Source organism: Desmodus rotundus, chromosome 13 (assembly GCF_022682495.2).
Source record: "Desmodus rotundus isolate HL8 chromosome 13, HLdesRot8A.1, whole genome shotgun sequence".
In the NCBI taxonomy this organism is placed as follows: domain Eukaryota; kingdom Metazoa; phylum Chordata; class Mammalia; order Chiroptera; family Phyllostomidae; genus Desmodus; species Desmodus rotundus.
Window position 1 is genome coordinate 2,409,832 of NC_071399.1, and position 19,302 is coordinate 2,429,133.

At 50.2% G+C, this 19,302-nt stretch overlaps 1 protein-coding gene across 14 annotated transcripts in view; it reads left to right on the top strand.

Annotated features, from left to right (window-relative positions):
• The first annotated feature begins 6,699 nt into the window (after positions 1–6,699).
• MCPH1 (microcephalin 1) overlaps positions 6,700–19,302 on the top strand; it is a 144,600-nt gene continuing 131,997 nt past the window's right edge. For 11 of the 14 annotated variants that reach the window (XM_045186494.2, XM_045186499.2, XM_024578717.3 and 8 more), the window contains exons 1-3: positions 7,014–7,412; positions 8,837–8,928; positions 11,498–11,616. In XM_045186494.2, the coding sequence (XP_045042429.2) occupies positions 7,373–7,412; positions 8,837–8,928; positions 11,498–11,616 (251 nt within the window). In that variant the 5' untranslated portion in view covers positions 7,014–7,372. The other 3 variants (XM_045186506.3, XM_045186508.3, XM_053916426.1) reach the window with 3 other exon arrangements.

The window sequence follows — 19,302 nt, forward strand, 5'->3', positions numbered from 1 at the left end:
ATCACAGTGTCACTGTGTCCTGGCTTGAAACCGCCCCTGAAGAGCGAGTTTTTAACAAATTTGAGGCCCTCACACACATGGTTTGGTGCCCTACTTTCTTCAGCTTAACAGTGTATTGGGAGCATTTCCCCAGGGTGGGCACTTTCTGGGTTTATCTCTGCTTCCAGAAAGGATTTGAGGCAAGTTAGTGGTGAATCATAACAACAGTGTTGAGGGACCCACAGAAAATTCTCTTGCACATCCTGCTTCAACACGTGTATTCCCCCCTTTCTATCTGTGGGGCTCGCTGCTCCCCCTTTCTATCTGTGGGGCTTGCTGCTCCCCCTTTCTATCTGTGGGGCTCACTGCTGTGTCTGCGGATCTTCCCACTGGGCATGGTGGATAACGTTGAATAAATGAAGGATGAGGCAGATACTAAGAGAGATCAAAACAACAAGGGGTGCGGCTGAAGCTAACCAGCACTTTTCACTGTAATTACTTGAGCAGTTGTAACTGAGTGAAGCTACTCCCGACAACAGAAGCAGTTTCCTGGTGAGCCAACAGGGCAGCACCACGTTCTGCGCACACAGGGGCAGAAGTGTCGGGTTTTCTGATCCAGTTTTTCAAAGATCCTAGGGATAGGGGACTCAGACGGACACATTTTAGTTTCAGGTAATAGCTAATAAGATTAGTAATCAATGTACGTAAAAAGCTGTTGTTCCAGGAACTGAAGGTATGACCCACCCCAACTCCAGGAGGCCACAGCAGTTCTACCTTCGTGTCTCGGGAGGACTGCAAGCCATCAAGATGGTATCTGAGCCACTGTGCTCCAGGGTGGGATGCCCACCACCCAGGACACAGGACACAGGTAAAGACCACCGCCCAGGCCTCGGGTGAAAGAATGCTGCAGGTTTTATCTGAATAACTTGTTCCCTGAATTCCAATCCCCTTATCAACACTTTTCTTCTCGTAAAAAGGGTCAGTTTAAAATGGACTTTAAGACAGTCTGTTGTGGTACAAACCCACCGTCTTCTCAGATCGCCGGCCATCTGAATATAGTGCCCACAGAGATTCAATCCCTGTCTCTGCTTGTTGGGTCTGGTAGGTGAAAGACAGCACAACCCGAAAGCCAGCTTTTCCAGTTTCACTAGCAGGAATAGAGATGGTGGGCTATGTGTTTCTAGGCACTGAGGTGCAAAGGCTGGTCAAGATAACGCTCCCCTCCTTAGAGCTGCTCACCTTATCTGAACTTGTATGCCAGTTTCATTAGGAAGAACTCTACTACCTCAGTTTCTTGAGTTAGCTATAAAATTCTATTTTCATTGCTGTAAAACACTACCAAGATATACAACTAAAATAATTCACTATTATTCTCGCACATAATTTCAGATCTTCTGCTTCTTACGCTCTCTGCCTTTCCTTTACACTCATTTGTCCTCGGCGCAGATATTCGTGGGTTTTTACATTCTTTTGCACTTAGGAGTGCAAGCCTCTTAGTGATTCTACATCATCACACAGTATTCTCCCTTCAAACTTTATTTTTAAAAATGTTAACTTTGAGTTCATTTTGCTCTTATTCAAGAAAGAACGCCACACTCACTTCTACTGTTAATAATAAGAGTGAGTCTCACTAGAGAATAAAGTTTTCTATTAGATTTACACCTGCTTAGTCAAGTCTGTCTCCACTGTCCTTTCTTTCGGTGTTGTCAGAACACCATAAAGGAAGATGGAACTCGGAGCTCTGCGCCTCACCTTTGAAATTCATGGACTGCTAGGAAGCCCGGGCCCACGCCTGCCCCGTGCGTTTATGTGCTGTTGAGAACGGAGGGCTCCGGGCTTCCTTCTGAACCCGGGCCTTTTATCTGACTTCTGCCAGGACTCTCCGAGACCTCACATCTCCGCACCTGCCCAAGAATTGCCAGCTTGTCAGGGATGAGCCTCTGAGAAGCGCTCACCTGCTGAGTTGAAGCGAGTGTCTCACAGAAGTCAATATTCCCAGCTCCCCCCGTGCTCTGAGTGTGTACAAAAGGGCTTTCTCCTCTAGTCTGGGTCCCTTTTATTTCGGGGGAGTGTTGGCAGAGAACCTGGCTTTCATATGTTATTCTCTGGCAGAGAGTAAAAATGAAAAAGCACAGGCAGCTTATTTTTTAGACTTTAGTAGATCCTTTCTTTAGATTCAATGATTTTATTAAAAACCCTGAATATCCTGGTGATAGATGATAGAACTTTACACTTGAAACCTATATAATTTTATTAACCAATGTCACCCCAATAAATGTAACGAAATTTTGAAAAACCCTGAGTAGAAATGCAGTGACAAAAATTAAACTGGAGTGTACTAGTGCAAAGGTCGAGTTTCTTTGAACTCATTAATTACCTTTGCTCTCAGTAATGAGCGGCATCGTCCTTAGCCACAATGATAAATTCTCCTTCTGATCTGAAAGGGTAGTGAAGCAAATGAAAAAAGGTCATTACCATATACACATGTACATGCACCAGTTCGTGGTACAGAGAAAGTGCGCCATCGGTATATATGGGAGGCCTGTAGCATGAAGAAGCTGGGCGAACTGGGCCCTGATGTCCAGAGACCTGAGTTCTAGGGCTGATGCTAATTTCAGTGGCTCCGTGACCTTGAGCTGGCGGCCTTATTCCTCCAATCTCTGAAACAAACACATTGAATTGAGGATGGCACCATTTAAAGTTCGTGTGTGTGTGTGTGTGTGTGTGTGTGTGTGTGAGAGAGAGAGAGAGAGAGAGAGAGAGAGAGAGAGAGAGAGATGGGTCCTTTTCAATTTGCTCTTGCTCAATCAGTCCTCTTCTTTCATTTTTAAATTTTACTTTTTTTTTTTAAACGAGACTTTTTGTTCCAGCTCTGAAACTGTTCTTCAAGTAGCACAAAATCAAAACACCTTTACACTTCAAACTCTATTCTGGGTGGAGTAAATATCCTTCCAGTTTAAATGAGGAATGAGGTTACTTTTTAGTCTAGTATTTAACAGCAGTATTTGCCTAGACACTATTATTCTGTATTTAAATCATCCCATCCTTAACAGAAATTGTTATAAATTGTATAGCAGAGCGATTTTCAACCGTTTGCATCTCATGGCACGCATAAACTACTAAAATTCTGTGGCACACCAAAAAATATATTTTTTTAGCGATCTGACAAAAAAATAGGTATAATTTTGATTCATTCACAGCAGATGGCTACTGTTGTGTTGGCCATTGTCATTATTTTATTTGACAGTCTGAGGGAAAGAGGTCAGTGTCCCTGATGAAATAGTCAGGTGTGGTATGTTTTTCTTTTTCCTTTTTTTCTTTTTAAATTTGTATTGTTATTCAATTACAGTTGTATGCCTTTTCTCCCCATCCCTCCACCCCACCCCAGTTGAACCCACCTCCCTCCCCCACCTCCACCCTCCCCCTTGATTTGGTCCATGTGTCCTTTATAGTAGTTCCTATAATCCCCTCTTCCCACTGTCCCCTCCCCACTCCCCCTTGGCTATTGTTAGATTGTTCTTAACTTCAATGACTCTGGTTATATTTTGTTTGCTTTTTTCTTCTATTGATTATGTTCCAATTAAAGGTGAGATCATATGGTATTTGTCCCTCACTGTCTGGCTTGTTTCACTTAGCATAATGCTCTCCAGTTCCATCCATGCTGTTGCAAAGGGTATAAGCTCCTACTTTCTCTCTGCTGCGTAGAATTCCATTGTGTAAATATACCATAGTTTTTGATCCACTCATTTGCTGATGGGAACTTAGGTTGCTTCCAGTACTTGGCTATTGTAAATTGTGCTGCTATGAACATTGGGGTGCATAGGTTCCTTTGGATTGGTGTTTCAGGGTTCTTAGGGTATAATCCCAGCAGTGGAATTGCTGGGTCAAAGGGCAGTTCCATTTTTAGTTTTCTGAGGAAATTCCATACTGTTTTCCACAGTGGGCTCATCAGTCTGCATTCCCACCAACACTGTACTAGGGTTCCCTTTTCTCCGCATCCTCTCCAACATTTGTTTGTGGATTTGTTTATGTTGGCCACTCTAACCGGTGTGAGATAAAAGACTTAAATATAAGTCGTAACACCATAAAAGTCCTAGAGGAAAACATTGGAAGGAAAATCTCAGACATTCCACGCAGCAACATCCTCACAGACACATCCCCTAAAGCAAGGGACATAAAGGAAAGAATAAACAAATGGGACCTCATCAAAATAAAAAGCTTCTGCATGGCTAAAGAAAACAGCACTAAAATACAAAGAGAACCAACAGTATGGGAAAACATATTTGCCAATGATACCTCAGACAAGGGCCTGATCTCCAAAATATATAAAGAACTCACATGTTGAGAGCATGCTGCTCTCCCTGTGTGCACGTCTGTGCACATTTCCCCCTTGTGTTCCAGTTCCAGCCGGCGCCATCAGTTACTGGCTGTGTTAGCGTGCTCCCATCAGAGACCCTCCCTTGAACCTGGTTCCTTATGTGTATTGTTATGTCCACAGAGGAAATTTCAAACCTAAGGGAATTTTTAACGCACTTATTTCAGACAAGGTTTAGGGGCCAGTCTCGGAAGCAAAATCTCAAAGGATTGAGAAAATGCTCTAGAGAAAAATAGAGCATTTTTCAGTCTTTTACACATTGGGATGAAAGGAGAAGATGTAAGGAAGATACATGAAATCACCGGTGGTAGATTAAGGAGGCGGGAGAAAATAAAGCAGGGAAATCTCTAGGATTGGATGAAAATGGAGAGATACATATTTCTTTTATATTGGTGGGTGCAGGATACTTCACATTTAACATATAATTTACAGAGGTATGCAGGTAAAGGTAACAGTGAGGAATATTGGGGTCATCTCTCCTCGGTACCAGGGGTGTTCATCTCTGGAGACCTAAAGAAGAGACCATTCTGAAATTTTCAATATGTTATTCTAGCCATACAAAAGCAGTGGACAGGGCTTGCTCAAAGTAAAGATTAATCTACCCTGTAGGCTTTAGGACCTGGCTTCCCATCATAACCTGCTCATCTGGGAATTTTTTATGATGAAAACATCCTGTGTGGTTACTTTCAGTGACTGCGTTTGTCAGGCTTGTCAGGGTAGCCCCATTTTTGGTTCGCGGTTAAAAAGAAACAACAAGCCCAAAATGTAGTCGTTTGTACTAAGTCCCACATCTGCGAACCAAGGCTTAATACTTAATTACAGTTCTAACCTTCCCCAGGATTGTGATTTTAGGCAGCCAGTCTGGAATTTCCTGGTCAGCATCAATGAACTAAACCTCCTAACAGTCCCAATTGTTCCCCAAAGGAAGGTGACCTTGCCTGAAATAATCTTTTTAAAAAAATTGGTTTCCTTGTCCCACCCCCTCTATGCTTTTAAAAACCTTTCCATTTCTGTAGCCTTCTGGAGCTCCTGTCTACTTGCTGGGCAGCATGCTGCCTGATTCATGAATCCTTCAGTAAAGCTAATTAGACCTTTAAATTTTGTGTGGTTCAATTTGTGTTGCTTAACAGTATGAATAAGATCATACTATGTATTTCAATTTACATATATTACATAATATTTCCATAATAGTTGTATTTATAATGTTTATAATCACATTTGCTATGTAACGGCTACTGTGAGCATCAAATGATACCAAATATTAAATAAGAGAAAGCCTTCTTAACTTGTCAGGGAGTTGGGGGAAGCAGGAGAGGGGGTGTCCACTGTTAGTCTCCAGGTTACCATAAGAAATACCTCTAGAATAATAGAATTTTAGTGAGACTCGGGGAGGAAAAACATATGTAGGTGCTTTGTGAAGTTCAGTACACCCACCAGCTGGATAGGATTAACTCTGACAACACATCCAAAGCCGGTAACACGTGCTCCATGAGCGTGAGCGATTCTTTGTGCTGCTGTTCAGGGCCCTCCGCGGAAAAAGGAAGCTCGGAGCGTTTCAGTAACTCGTCGATGTCTCACAGCTAATCGTGGCTGTGAAATATTTGGAGACAAGTGTCCAAAACAGATCCAGTACTTCTTTCTTATTTCTTCTCCCCCGTCCTGCTCCTCCTCCCTCTTCTTCTTGTACATTTTTTTTATTATTGAATTTATGGGGGTCACATTGGCTAATAGAATTGTGTAAGTTTCAAGTGTAAATTCTACAATACATCATCCGTATACTGCATTTTGTGTTCACCACCCTAAGTCAAGTCTCCTTGTCCCTCTTTTACCCTCTTCTACCTCCCTCCGCCCACTTCACCATACTGTTGTCTATGAGTTGTTTTTTTTTCTCTTTGCTTAATCCCTCCACATTTTTCATCCCGTCCCGAACCCCCACCCCTCTGACAGCTGTCACGCTGTTCTCTGGCCTGTACTTTTAACCACTAGGTTATGAGGGTCCCTTTTACTTTGAAGGTCGTGTTTACCCCTGAGCTGGGAATGGAATCTGCTCTACAAGATAGAACACTAAGATGGTGCTGAAAGCATGGGAGATGAGCGTCTTCACATGTGTTGGTTCATTCTAGAGTACAGACGGTATGGATCCTTTAACTGATCCCGGGTCTCAGGGACTTCACACAGAGATCTTTGTGCACAGACAAGCAGATACGCCCAGGAAGCCCTCCCGGTGTGCGCTCACCGCGGACGAGTGCGCGAGCAGTCTCGGAGCGGAGCCTGCGCCTGCGCCCTGCCCGGGGTGGGCGGGGCTCCGCAGGCGGGAGGTTTGAAACCAGGACCTAAGGAGCGGAGCGAGGCCCGGGCAGCTCTCGAGTGCGGGGCTCGCCCGGCCCGGCCAGTTATAGTCTGCTCCGGGATTTGCGAGCTACAGAGCTCAAGATAGGCCGCCAGGCAAGAGGACCCAGCGGATCCGCGGTCCGGCGTCACCGCCAGCGCCGGCCTCCCGGGCCTTCCTCAGAGCGGCCATTCCGCGCGCGGACGAAAGGGCGGCGCTCGGGAGCGCGGGGCGCGGAGATGACGGGGATTCCGAGCAGTTACGCTCTTCAGTCCCTGCGAGCGGTCGGCGCCCTTCCCTGCCCCGCTGCCAGGTGAGCCCAGGTGAGGCGCCGAGAGCTTCTAAGTCTCCTATGGGGACAGAAGGGTTCGGATGGATTTCAGGGGCCGTTCTCCCTCGTAACGGACTAGAGGACAGAGAGCAGGCCTCGCGGGGCAGGACGCGGTCCCCAGTGGCCGCGGAGGGCGAGTCTGAGTCTACGTCCACGCCCGCGGAGGAATCGCCCCTTTCCCGCGGGCCAGCTGGAGGGTCTGCGCGGCTCCGCCTCCGGCAGCTAAGAAAACGCGGAGGAGCGGATTATCGCGGGGCGGAGAGGAGCGGCGCGGCGGCCCTGCGCATGCTCCGTGCGTCCAGGCTGGTCTGCGGGTCCCGATCGGCGTGGCGCGGTAGTGCGGTTCTCTCTGCTCCTCATGGCGGAGCCCGGGACCCCACGGGGCTCCATTCTGAAAGGTGAGGGCTGGTTGTCCCTGGGGAGTACGTGCGGGATGGGCGGGGGCTAGGGCTGGTGGGGCGCGCAGGGGGGTCTTCGGATCCCCGGAAGTCAGCCTAGCTCCATGTGAAGTGTGGGGTCTGTCCCGGAGTCCGGAACCGCGACCGCGCCGCCTGGGCCGGGGAGTGGTTGATCTTCGGCTTTCTACCAGGTCCCAGCGCCGTTGCACGGCCGGGTGATTCCAGGGACGCAGGATTAATTGTGGAGTTAGGAAAAAGAAAGCAGATCCTCTGCCGCGTTCCTGTCCCTCTTTGTTGTTATGACGACAGCAGCGACCGCTCATTGAGGAATTGTGTCCAGGAACTGTGCTAAAGGCTTGATTGATACTGTCCTAACTTTTAATAGCCCTAGCAACTCTGATTTAACTCTCTTTGCAGGTGGGGAAACCAAGGCACTGAGCGTGTAGAGACTCCTTCCCCGCCCGCCCCCCCCCCCCCCCCCCCCCCCCCCCAGCTAGTAAGCGCAGAAGTGATTGGAGCACCCGAGCCTGCTCTGAGATCAGGGTACTCACCTGGGCACCTGGAATTGCTGAGGAGGAGGACAGCCCCAGAGTTGGGTGTTGGAGGAAGGAGGGGGTCATGGGTGGTAGGATCTGCAATGAGGGGCCTGGAGTCCAGACCTTGGAGTCGAAAGACCAAGGCTTTACATAAACTCCAGTCAGGTGCAGCTGCTTTCTTAATGTTAGTATTGTATTGAGTTACCCTGACTTTCCTTTTGCTTTGCTCACATTTAGTTAGAATGGCACACCTGGCGATTCTTTTAAAGCATTAGGTTTTGAGAGAAAGGTAGCCGCTAGATCAGGGGTCTGCAGGCTGTGCCCCCCTCCCCCCATTTGGCCTGCTGCCTGTTTTTGTACGACCTGCGAGCTAAGACTGTTTTACTTTTATAAATGGTTGAGGAGGGTGGTGGAGGAAAACACCGGAATAAGAATGGCAAATGAAAAGTATGTTAACTTCTAACTTTGTAGTCTGTGAAGATTTATTGGAACACAGCTGAGCTCACTCATTAAGTACTGTCTTTGGCTGCCTTTGCTTTGGAGCTGTGAGTGGTGGTGTGGCTCTCAAAGCCTGGAGTGTACATTTATTGTCAGGTCCTTTACGGAAGACAGACTCGGGCCCTAGAAAAGTGAACCCTGGTTCAGGAATTTGAGAAGAGCGTTGAATGTTAGTAATGTAGACACGTATATGAGTAAAGTTGTTCTTTGTTTGAGATTTTAAGAACCATAATAGCACTAATGCTCTTTTGAATTGGCTTGTAATAGAAGAAATTTTAAATTTATTTTTTAATGTAAATATAAGAAGAGAATAAAATGTATTGAAATCTTTGGGAGAGGGATGCTGGATTTTCATTATATTTTAAATGTTAATACCTTGTTTATTTTTAGATGTGGTGGCTTATGTTGAAGTGTGGTCAGCTAATGGAACAGAAAATTATTCAAAGACATTTACAAATCAACTTGTGGAGATGGGGGCAAAGGTAAGAGATTCATTTTACCATTGCTACATGTGAGTAAGAAATCCTCACCATTGTTACATGTTAGTTAAGAACTCATCTCACCATTGCTACATGTTGATAGTCCTCTGGTACATAATGAGATACATTTACATTTTCTTACTCGGGGAGTTATTACTTAGAACATGAAGGGACAAGAAGGCAGTGGGTAAGTGGCAGGAGAGAGAAGAAATCCACAATATGAAGGATTCAGCCCAGTAGGGTTTACAGGACAGTTGGTCTTGTGCTTATGAGGAAGGAGAACTCTAGGGTGAAAGTAATGTGTCCTGCCCTTGGTGACCTGGATGCCGCTGCTGTTGATCGAAGTGAGGAACACAGGGAAGGAAGAGGTGTTCACGGGAACGGCTGGGGAGTTGGGGCACTGGAAACATCTGACAGACGTCTAGGTATGCAAATCTGTGACTTGTAGTCAAGGCTGGAAACCTCGCTTTAGGGGTCAAGAATCAAGGGCTCAGGTGTTGGAAGGAGAAGTGCTGAAGGTGGACCCTATTTAGTATTTCCAGGGCTGATAACAGGGAAGGGGGTGAGGGGCTGGACCCAGGGACAGAGATAAAGAAGAATGTCAGCAGAATCCGGAAAACAGGTCTGGAAGTCGAGGGAGGGACGATCTCCAGTGGGGGACCTTTAACACGCTGCAGACTCTTCAGGAAAGTTGAGCCTGGGAAGCACAGCTTCGGTCTGAGAGCTGTAGGTCGCTGTTGAGCCTGGCGCAGCTGCAGGGAGCTGGCTGGGGGGAGGGACTGGCCCCCGGCATCGCTGAGCCCCGCAGACTGCACTCAGGTTCTCTGTTGTCCTGGCTTGTCTTCTTAGTGGTGTCTTTTGGTGACAGTGGAGATGCTGGGAGCAGAAACGGTGACTGCAGACAGCTCGCAGGGAGTTCAGCAGTAAACCCAGTGTTTGTGCGGGGGGCTTGGGGGAGGATTTAGTGCAGCTTTCCCTTTATGGTGAGGCTTTCTGTTGTGTGTCTGATTTAAACACGTCCGTTCCTACACTGAGGTTCTGAAGGTTTTCCTCCTCTGTCATTTCTGGAGGTTTTACCATTTTGCCTTTCACGTTTACATTTGTAGTATGTCTGGAATTGGTTTTCGTATATGGTATGAAATAATTTCATTTTTTCCATGGCAATTGTCATTTCACTCAACACCATTGAAAAGATTGTCCGTGAGCCAAGCTCCACAGCACTCCCTTTGCCACCGGTCCAGTCACTGCGTTTCAGTGTCTGCGTGTTTGTCCTGATGACAAGCCACCCTGTCTTCACTGCTCTTCAGAGTAAATTTTCCTCAGCTTCTCTTCTGTTCGTCAAAGTGTTCTGGCCATTTTTAGCCTTTCACCTTTCTAAATAGATTTTACAACCAGTTTGTCACTTTTACAACATAGAACTTTTGGGGGATTTTGATTGGGGTTGGATCAATAACAATAGATCAGTATCGAGAGAACTGACATTTTTACAAAACGGAATTTTCCAACCTATGAACATGATATGTGCCTTTGTTGCCTTTGTTTTAAAGTGTATTTCGATAATGTTCTGTGCTTTCCCATGGTTGTAACTGCTGCTGGTCTGCAAAGTGGTTAGTGCTTGCATGCCCACCTTGTGTCCGGAACATCCCCAAACTCATTCATGAGTTCTGTGGTGTTGGGGTTTTACAGACATACACAGCTGAATCATACATGCACAGAACAGTTTTGTTTTTTCTTATCCTAACACCTTTTGTCTCTTCCCCTTCACATACTTCACGGGTAAGGCCACTGAGTAGCATGGAGATGTTCAGCGCCCTAGTCTGCACCCTCTTGTCCAAGGAAAGCCGTTAGCATTTCCCCTAATGCACTTTGTACCGACTTTGAGATCCTCATTTACTACGAATTGTCCTCGTGAATAAACTTTTTAATTTTACCAAATGTGTTTCATGCATGTATTGAGGTGATCATAATGATTTTTACCTTGTTAATGTGGTGAATAATAATAACTTTGTTTTCTCCATGGATTGAGTGCAGGCTGCGAACCAAAGGGTCACCTGTTCAATTCCCAGTCAGGGCACATACCTGGGTTGCGGGCCAGCTCCCCAGTGAGGGCCACATGAGAAGCAACCACATATTGATGTTTCTCTTCCTCTCTTTCTCCCTCCTTTTCCCTCTGTCTAAAAATAAATAAAGTCTTAAAAGTTAATCTAAAAAATTTTTTTTTAAATAATAATAATTACTTTTTTTTTCCCCCAATGTTAACCAACTTTGCAGCCCTGGAATAAATTCAGTTGGTGGGGCTGGACAGGGTGGGCAGCGGTAGTGAGCATGCGTCCCAGTTTATTCTTGTGTCATTACTCACTGATTATTGCACCGTTTTCCACACAAACAGCTGTCAGCCCACTTCGCCCTGCCCCGTGTTGCCATCCTTTTTATAAAGGGTGATACAGCTTGCTAGTAGTTCGTTGCTTGCTTTGTACATCTCCATGAGTGGCACTCGCTTATACTTACTTAATGAAATTCTGTGCAAATAGTAACTATTGACTTAAAAAAATTTTTTGCCCTTTATCTGCAGGTTTCAAAAACTTTCAACAAGCAAGTAACTCATGTCGTGTTCAAAGATGGGTACCAGCGCACTTGGGACAAGGCACAGGAGAGGGGCGTGAAGCTCGTGTCCGTGCTCTGGGTAGAAAAGTAAGTCGTTTCCCTCTCATTTTTTTAAGCTGATTTGAGAGAGAGAGAAACATCATTTTATTGTTCCCCTTACTGAGGCCTTCAGGAAATGGAACCCTGACTAGCGTATCAGGACGATGCTCGATGCTCTAACCCACTGAACTACCTGGCCAGCGCCTCTGATTTTTTTCCTCAAGTATCTAGTATTGTACAGTGTGGCCATATATTTTGCACGGGTCACAGAACCAGGTAATGCTTGATTTCCATCTTCTCTCTGTTGCTAACCTGGACAAGCCGTTTCACATCCTCAAGCTGCAGCTTCCGCAGCTGAGAGATGGTGGCAGTGGAATCACTAGCCTGTATGGGGGAGCGAGCAAGTGGGCCCTGAGACCCTCTTCTCGGTGTGGTCAGGGAACAGTGAGGGAGTGACGCAGTGACGCTGATGGCATCAGTCCGCTGGGGTGGCCGTCACCACGCTCCATAGACTGGGGGGTGCAAATAACACCTTTCTTCCTCCCAGTTCTGGAGGCTGAAGTCCCAGGTCAAGATGCTGGCAGGGTTGGATTCTTTGAGGCCTCTCTTTGGCTGGCGCATGGCTTGTCTTCACCTGGTCTCTCTGTGTCCTAATCTCCTCTTACGAGTGAACACTGAGTCGGGATGGAGTAGGGCCCACCCGCACAACCTCACTTAACCTCATCTCTAAAGGCCCAGTCTCCGGGTGCAGTCACAGTCTGAGGAAGAGGGTTAGGGCTTCTTATGAATTTGGGGGCTGGGGGACACAGTTGAGCCCACGACAGGACTGTTCTGGGGAAGCTTGGCAGGGAGTTTGAGGCGGGAGAGGTCCTGGGCCTCAGGTGACACCGGCTCTGGTGGGCTGTGAGGCCGAGGAGAAGGGCGCGGGACTCGGGCTAGGGTGGCGGGGTCGGGGGGGGGGGGGGGGGGGGGTGGAGGCAGCTGAGTGACCTGGGCCGGAGGTGCAGCTGCACCAGGGTGACCAGTGAGGCTGTGAAGGACATTCAGGCTCAGGGTGTCATTTTGGAGGGAGTGCCAGGCTGCATTTCCTCAGGATGTGGGTGAAGGTTTGGGGAGTGAGGAGGAGCCAGGGTGATGTGAAGGTCTCTGCTTGAGGAGCCAGAAGGTCGGGTTTGCCGTTTACTGGGACTGGGAAGGCTCCGGGGGCTGAGGGGCCCTTCTGGATGCGCCTGTCTGGGGTGTGCGTTGGGCACCACGTGGCAGCGTTGGGTTGGCAGCTGGTGTGAGTGTGGGGCTCCCGGGAAAGGTTGGGGGTCAGCACACAGGAGCCCTTGTTACTGAAACAGCCACGCTCCAGGACCTTCTGTGCTATGGTTCTTCTTTGCCCACCGCCAGTAGGAACTGTGGCTCTCAGTGCCAGACTTTGGTAAAAAGGAAAGGAACTATTTTAATTGAAAGTGATACAGGTTTAGAAAAATGGTGAATTCTACCATTAAATCTAACTCCCTTTAGAAACGAAGATACTCCCACAAACATACGGTCGGGCCAGTCCCAGAGCGTGCCAGTCAGGTGCTGCCTTCCAGGAGAGAAAAAACACAGTCAGGGCCGCAGCTCACTTCTCCTGGTTCCTGCTTGTCATCCCTGTCGACTGGCAGGTCACCCTCGGTCCCCGGCGCCAGCAGCTGTGTGGCCTCAGTGGTGATCTCCAGTTCTTAATCCAGAACCGCGTGGCACCTCCTCATGGCTGGCAGACGAGAGTCCTTTCACCCCTTCCCGCTTGTTCTCGCATTCTGCCTGCCCCGCATGGCAGCCGCCTTTTCCTTTAAGTCCCAGCCTGGAACCTCCTCGGTGACCCCATTTCCGACTCCTCCCACAGTCAGCTACACCTGCCAGCACCCCCTTGTTCTCTGCCTTCCTGGGCTGCCACCATTAGTCCTGGCAGGCGTGGCTCCATGGGTGGGCGAACCACACCCCAGCTGGCTCACTGGGCAAAGTCACACCCATCTCCCTGGCTCCTGGGGGGCTGTGAGGCTGCCTGCTGTTACTGATATGCAAAATAACTCCCAATCCCCGAGCTGCAGCTTTTCTCAGCCATAAGTAAGGCTTGTGGGGGGCCCTCAGGCACACCCTCACTTTATAGCTGTTGGTTTATTGCAAGCACGAGTCTGGAGGTGCTGTCCTGGTGTGTGTAGGCGGGGAGGGAAGAGGTCAGGGGCACACCATCGAGGGCTCTAGAAGTCAGGGGAGGAGAGCTGTCGAGGAGAGGGCAACGATCGCGCTGCACACAGCCGGGTCTGGGCAGTTGCCCCTGGAGTGCGCGACACAGGAGGGCCTGGGGTCTCCATGTGCCCTTTGGGTGGAGTGGCAGGAGCAGAGAGGTTCACGGAGACACTGGGATTGTGGAACTGGCAGGATGCAGCTGGGGCAGACCTGGAGGGGATGCGGGGGAATGAGGGCCTGTGTGCGTGTTGGCAGAACCCACCCCACAGAGGAGCTTTTGTGGTGCAGAGGCCGGAGAAGTCCTGTGCCTGTGCTCCGCTCCTATCGTGGTCTCAGGTTGACCGCAGCTGTGGGGGCAGCCCCTTTGGCTGGCTTGTGCATCACTGGGCCATGGCCGGTACTTTGTTTTGAACACGCTTTCACTCGCTGGCATCTCGACCTGCTGTCCAGGCTGGGCCCAGCTGCTTCCACAGTGGGTGGGGACCTTTGTGAGCCACAGACTCGGGTGTGCTGGGCCGGAGGCTGGGGAGTGCACTGCTTTTGGGGGATGCGGTGCGTTCTCTCCTCTGTCCTTGTCCTTCCCTGTCGTAACCAAAACTCCTCTGTTGTTTTCACTCATTGACTTGTACTGATGGCTGCAGGGATTCCGACATCCTCAACTTCCCTTAGTCTTCAGACGCACTGTGGCCCCGCCCCACAGAAACCGGTACAGAAACCTGGCCTCTGTGCCTCAGGGACCCTGCCCCGCCCTCCGTGCCACGTGTTACTTTGCGTGTGTATGGCAGGCTCCCACAGGGCCGCGTTTAAAACGGCGTGTGTATTTCAAGTGAATTTAGAGGAGGAGTGTCTCGAGGTCAGCTCTATTTTTACTGCTTCTGTTGCTCTTCGTTCACTCCTGAAGATCTGAGTTTCCTCTGGTACTTCCTTTCAGTGCCAGTAGTTACGTTTAGCAGTTTTTTTAAGGAAGGTGGAATTTGCATGAAACCCGCCCTTTCAGCGAGCAGCTCAGTGGTGGTTAATGTATTCCGTTCACGGAGACGTGCAGCCACCACTGTCTAATTGGAGAACATGCCAGCACCCCCACAGCCCACTGCCCTGTGCTGGCCCCAGCGATCACGACTCTTCCCCTCTGTCTCCGAGCGAGCCTGGTGGGGACACTTGGAGTATGTGGGGTCCCGTGTGGCCTTCGGTGCCGGGCCCCTCTCGGCTCGCCCGCGCGGCATCCTGGGTCAGTGCCATGTCCCTCTGCCTGGCTGGCTGGGGCTGTCCATCGTGTGGCCACACCACACCCATCATCTGCCCGCCGGCGAGATCTGACGGAGGTTGTGTTGGATCTACAGTAGCTGGTTTAGGCTGAGAGTTCTATCCATCATCGATGGCGTGTTGAAGTGTCGGTTGTTAGATGGCACGTTTCTCACTTCTGTTCCGTCAGCGTGGTGCTTCTGTTCGTCAGATGACAGCGACACGTTTCCTGAGGTTCCCCCGTGTCTGAGAGTGTCCTTGTGTAGTGGTCGTGTGTGGCTGGTGTTTTCGGTGCGGGTGCAATTCCAGGTTGACCGTGGCTTTCCCACGCTCTCTGTCCTCTGGTGTCCAGTATCTAGTATTGGTCATTGCGGTCATTTCTCTGTTGTAAGTACTGTGTCCTTTTTCTGCGGCTTCTTTCAAGTTTTTCTTCTTTGGTTTTAGAAGTTTAACTTAAGTGCTTTTAAATTTATGCTGTGTAGATTTCTCTGAGGTTTTTGAATGTATAAACTATTAGTTTGGGCCATTATTTCTTCAAATGGCTTTTCTGCCCCATTCTTTTGCCGGCACCTGAATTAGCTGCAGAGCAGGAGTGGCGAAGTTTTCCATGGGGGACAGGCCCGCATGGTCTTCATTTAACCACTTAGCCACTCGGGATGAGGGGCCCTGGGGAACAAGCGCACTAAGCCGTGGGTGTGGCTGTTTCAGTGAAGCCCCCTTAGGAAGGTGGTGGGGGTGGAGGGCCAGCCTTTGGAGTTTTTCCCCCAGCCCCGAGGCCTGGTATTTCTTCATCGTTTGGGTCTGTCTTCAAGTTGATTGAGTCTTCTCTGTCACCTCCCTCCTGCCATTAGTCCATGTAGGATATGTACTCTGGGCAGTTTCGGCTGTGGCATCTCCACGTGGCTCCTGTTGCATTTCTCAGCCGAGCTCTCCTGTCTCTGCGTCCCTGTGCTTCCCGCCCTCATGGAGTACAGCTGCAGTGGTCCTTTACTTGCCTCTCCGATGTCCCAGCTGACAAGGCTGGCAGCTCTCGGTTGTGTTTTCTTGAAGGAGCCACACTTGTCTGGCTCCTCACCGGCTGAGGAACGGGGGCTGCCTTTCAGGCACTGCAACTGTTCTGCAGGCCCTGCCCCCGGCTGTGCCACACGGGTGAGGGCTGTCCTCCCAGAAGTGCTCTCTCCGTCCCCAGTCTGCAGTAGGGCCCTTTGTCACTCTGTCTCCACTGCCTGCCTCCTTTTCATGTTGAAACCTGGCTGTTAAAACTTCTTGTCTCTTCTGCCTCTTTATAGGCCTGTCCACGTTATCACGAGCTTTAGTCTTTCTGGTGCAACGTGAACTGGGAGTGTGACCACTGTTTGCCTTGTCCCACGGCTGTGTTCCCACTGAGGTAGCTGACACACTCCCAGCTCACAACAGGCGCCCGATAAGTATTTGTCGCCACCACTAATGAACAGAGGACGCTTTACTTACACTGGCTCAGCGACACCAGAGAGTGCTTCTTGGGGAGTGACTTGAGCTACACGTGCAAGGTAGTGCAGGGAGGGGAAGGTGCAGAAAACGGGCCTTCCCTGGAGGCTTGAAGCTAATGGAGATGCTTCTCCAAACCTCTGAGGTGACTGGCGTTCTTGTGCTTCATGGGCCCCTCCCCCACACTTCTCTCCGAGAGTCCTGCCCACCTGCCCTCCTCTGCCGGCCTGTCCCCTGAGTCCTTTGAGTCCTCCCTCTCTCTCTGCCCCACTTAGCCCTTGTTCCTCCATGGGCTCACGGAGGCTCCAGACTACTTGTGACTTTGCCCACAGGCAACCTCTGAGGTCCCCTTAAAGTGAACTGCATTGCATTTTTGATACTAGTTCTTCCTTTGTTGCTTATTAGTGTTGTAATGCATTCGGGCTTTAACTATCATAACAGTCACTGATTTTTAGGTGTTCTCTTGCTCTTGAAAACATAAACTTCATGTTGAATTTAATGTATTTGTACTTGAACGTGTGTATATTTCTAAAGTGTATATATATCTTGTTCACCTCTTGCCTTATTCTCCCTCGCCTCGGTTGGGGGAGACACACCATTGAGCGCTAGGTACTCTGTGTAATATGGTTAATGTGCACACGTACATTCCTACGTTTGCATTTTGTGTGAACCTGTAGTAATGAGTAGGTTTCCCGTGGAATGCACACCTTTTCGGTTAGCAGTGTGCGAGGACATCTTCCACGTTTGTACGCAGAGATGGGTCTCCTTGTTGTAAACATGTGTGGACTCTTGTAACAGATACCAGTAGTTCGTGTGACTGACGGGCTGCTAGTCAGTTGGAAGCTTTTCATTTCTTCCTTCCAGTCAGAAGTGGTGCGACAGGGAGCTCTCACCTGCTTTACTTCCTTGCAGATACGAGCCTCTCTGTAGGGCTAAGCTCCAAAAGCAGGCTTGCGCGTGGAGAGGGCTTGTGTCTTTGGCTCTGTGGTGATGCCGTCAAGTTCTTTCCTGGACACAGGTGCCGTTTCCAGAGAGCATCCAGCTCCACAGCCCTCGCTCATTCTGCGGGTCATCTTTATCTCCCCACTTCGTAGGTGAGAAGATACAACGGATTTTATTTCCACTTCCTTGGTTTTTTTAGTGAGCTTGACCTTTCTCCACCAGGACTTCGAGGTAACAGCCAAGCTGGCCTGTAGTTTGTCACAAGTCTGTTCTGCTAACTGCTGCCGGGCCTTTGCCCACGTCTGCTCCGGAAGTGCGAGCCGTACCTAGGAAAGGCCACTGGGTGTCACCAGAGTCCCATTTCCTTGGGTTATTTCTGGGAGTTGCTTCTCTGTAACAGCTGATCAAATTCTGTCTTTCCTTTGGAGACTAGACACTTCCAGACTGAAGAAAAAAAGGAAGCTGAAAGGAATCAGGGTCTGCGTGACTGTCACCTCTACGTTCTGTTGAGAGAAGGTGATAAAAAGCGACACTTTTAAGGCCATTTCTGAACTACAGCTAAGCAGGCAGTCCTGCTCAGGGGGTTGGCCTTTGCCCACTGAGAGGACCTAGCTGCCGGGTGTCCGCCCTGCCTCTTCCTGTTTCCCACGGTCATCGCACTGCCCCGTGTGGCCCCAGCATGACCACCCAGGAGCCTGTGGTCGGCCCCCGGCCGCCCCTGTCCCTGTGGAGAACTTGAAGGGCGAGGGAGTGATGTGGGACCCCAGTTGGGGGTTGTCCGATGCCCTGCCGGCAACGGTGGTTCTTCCTGGGCCCTCTGTGTGTGGTGCTGTGGGGTCGCTGGGTCACGCGGGAATATGTGCGCCCACCAGGGTCGAGCAGCTTTTGGGGAGGAGGTGCCTGCAAACGATGCCAGGCCCGTCTGCACTCACTGGTGTCATGGGCACATACGTGCTCGGCTCCCTGCCTGTGTGAACACAGCTTCCCCTTGTGTGGGGAGCACAGGGGTGGCCAGCGGGTAGGCGATCAAGCAGACCGCGGCAGAGCCCTCGGCCTGTGGCCAGCACCTGAGTGACCGGCACAGCGGGTGCACACCGCACCTGCCCAGCTGGGGTCGGGGTTGGGCCTATGCTCCTGAGCGCAGCTCGCTGACCCCCTGTGGTCCCTCTGGAGGGGGCGGGGGTGATGCAGGCTCTCCCGTGAGGAGTGTGTCCTCGGAGCCGGTGCCTCCGCCCACGTGCCATGGACAGGGACATGCTGGTACTGCGTGGACTTCCAGCGGGTCAGGGCATGGGTGATGGCCTGGGGTGGCTGTGGTGTAGGCACAGTGCTGGCCCCGGTTCAGTGGAGGGCCTGTCCTGAGTGGGCAGGAGCTGTCCCCCAGCCTGCAGTGGCAAGTGCTGCCTGAGGGAGAAGGGGCTCGCGGGCAGTCCCCAGCAGGACTGGCCCGTGGGAAGGGTGGGCCGTGCTGCCCCTGTCAGCTGGGAAGGAGCCGCGCTTGGAAAAGGAAGGTCAGAAGCAGGTTCTGCCTTCAGAGATGTCTCCTGAGCCCTTTTCTCCTCACGCACTGGGTCGGGGATGGTGTGGCTGTGCCCTCTTCTGAGGAAATGTAGAGAGAGATCCACCGGCGAGCTCTTTGTCTCCTCCCTGGGTTCTGACCCAGCGCCTGGGGAACATGGCTTTCCTGGGCACGCGAGGCCCAGGTGGCGTGCGTGAGCAGGATGGCACTCCGGCATGCAGGCCACCAGGTTTCTTCCCTGCAAAGGTCCCAGGTCAGCCCGAGGACGATGGAGCCCGAGGGCAACCTGTCCTTGGAAAACTCGTCAGACCTGGCACCCAAGGGAACAGCTCCGCCTTCCCTGT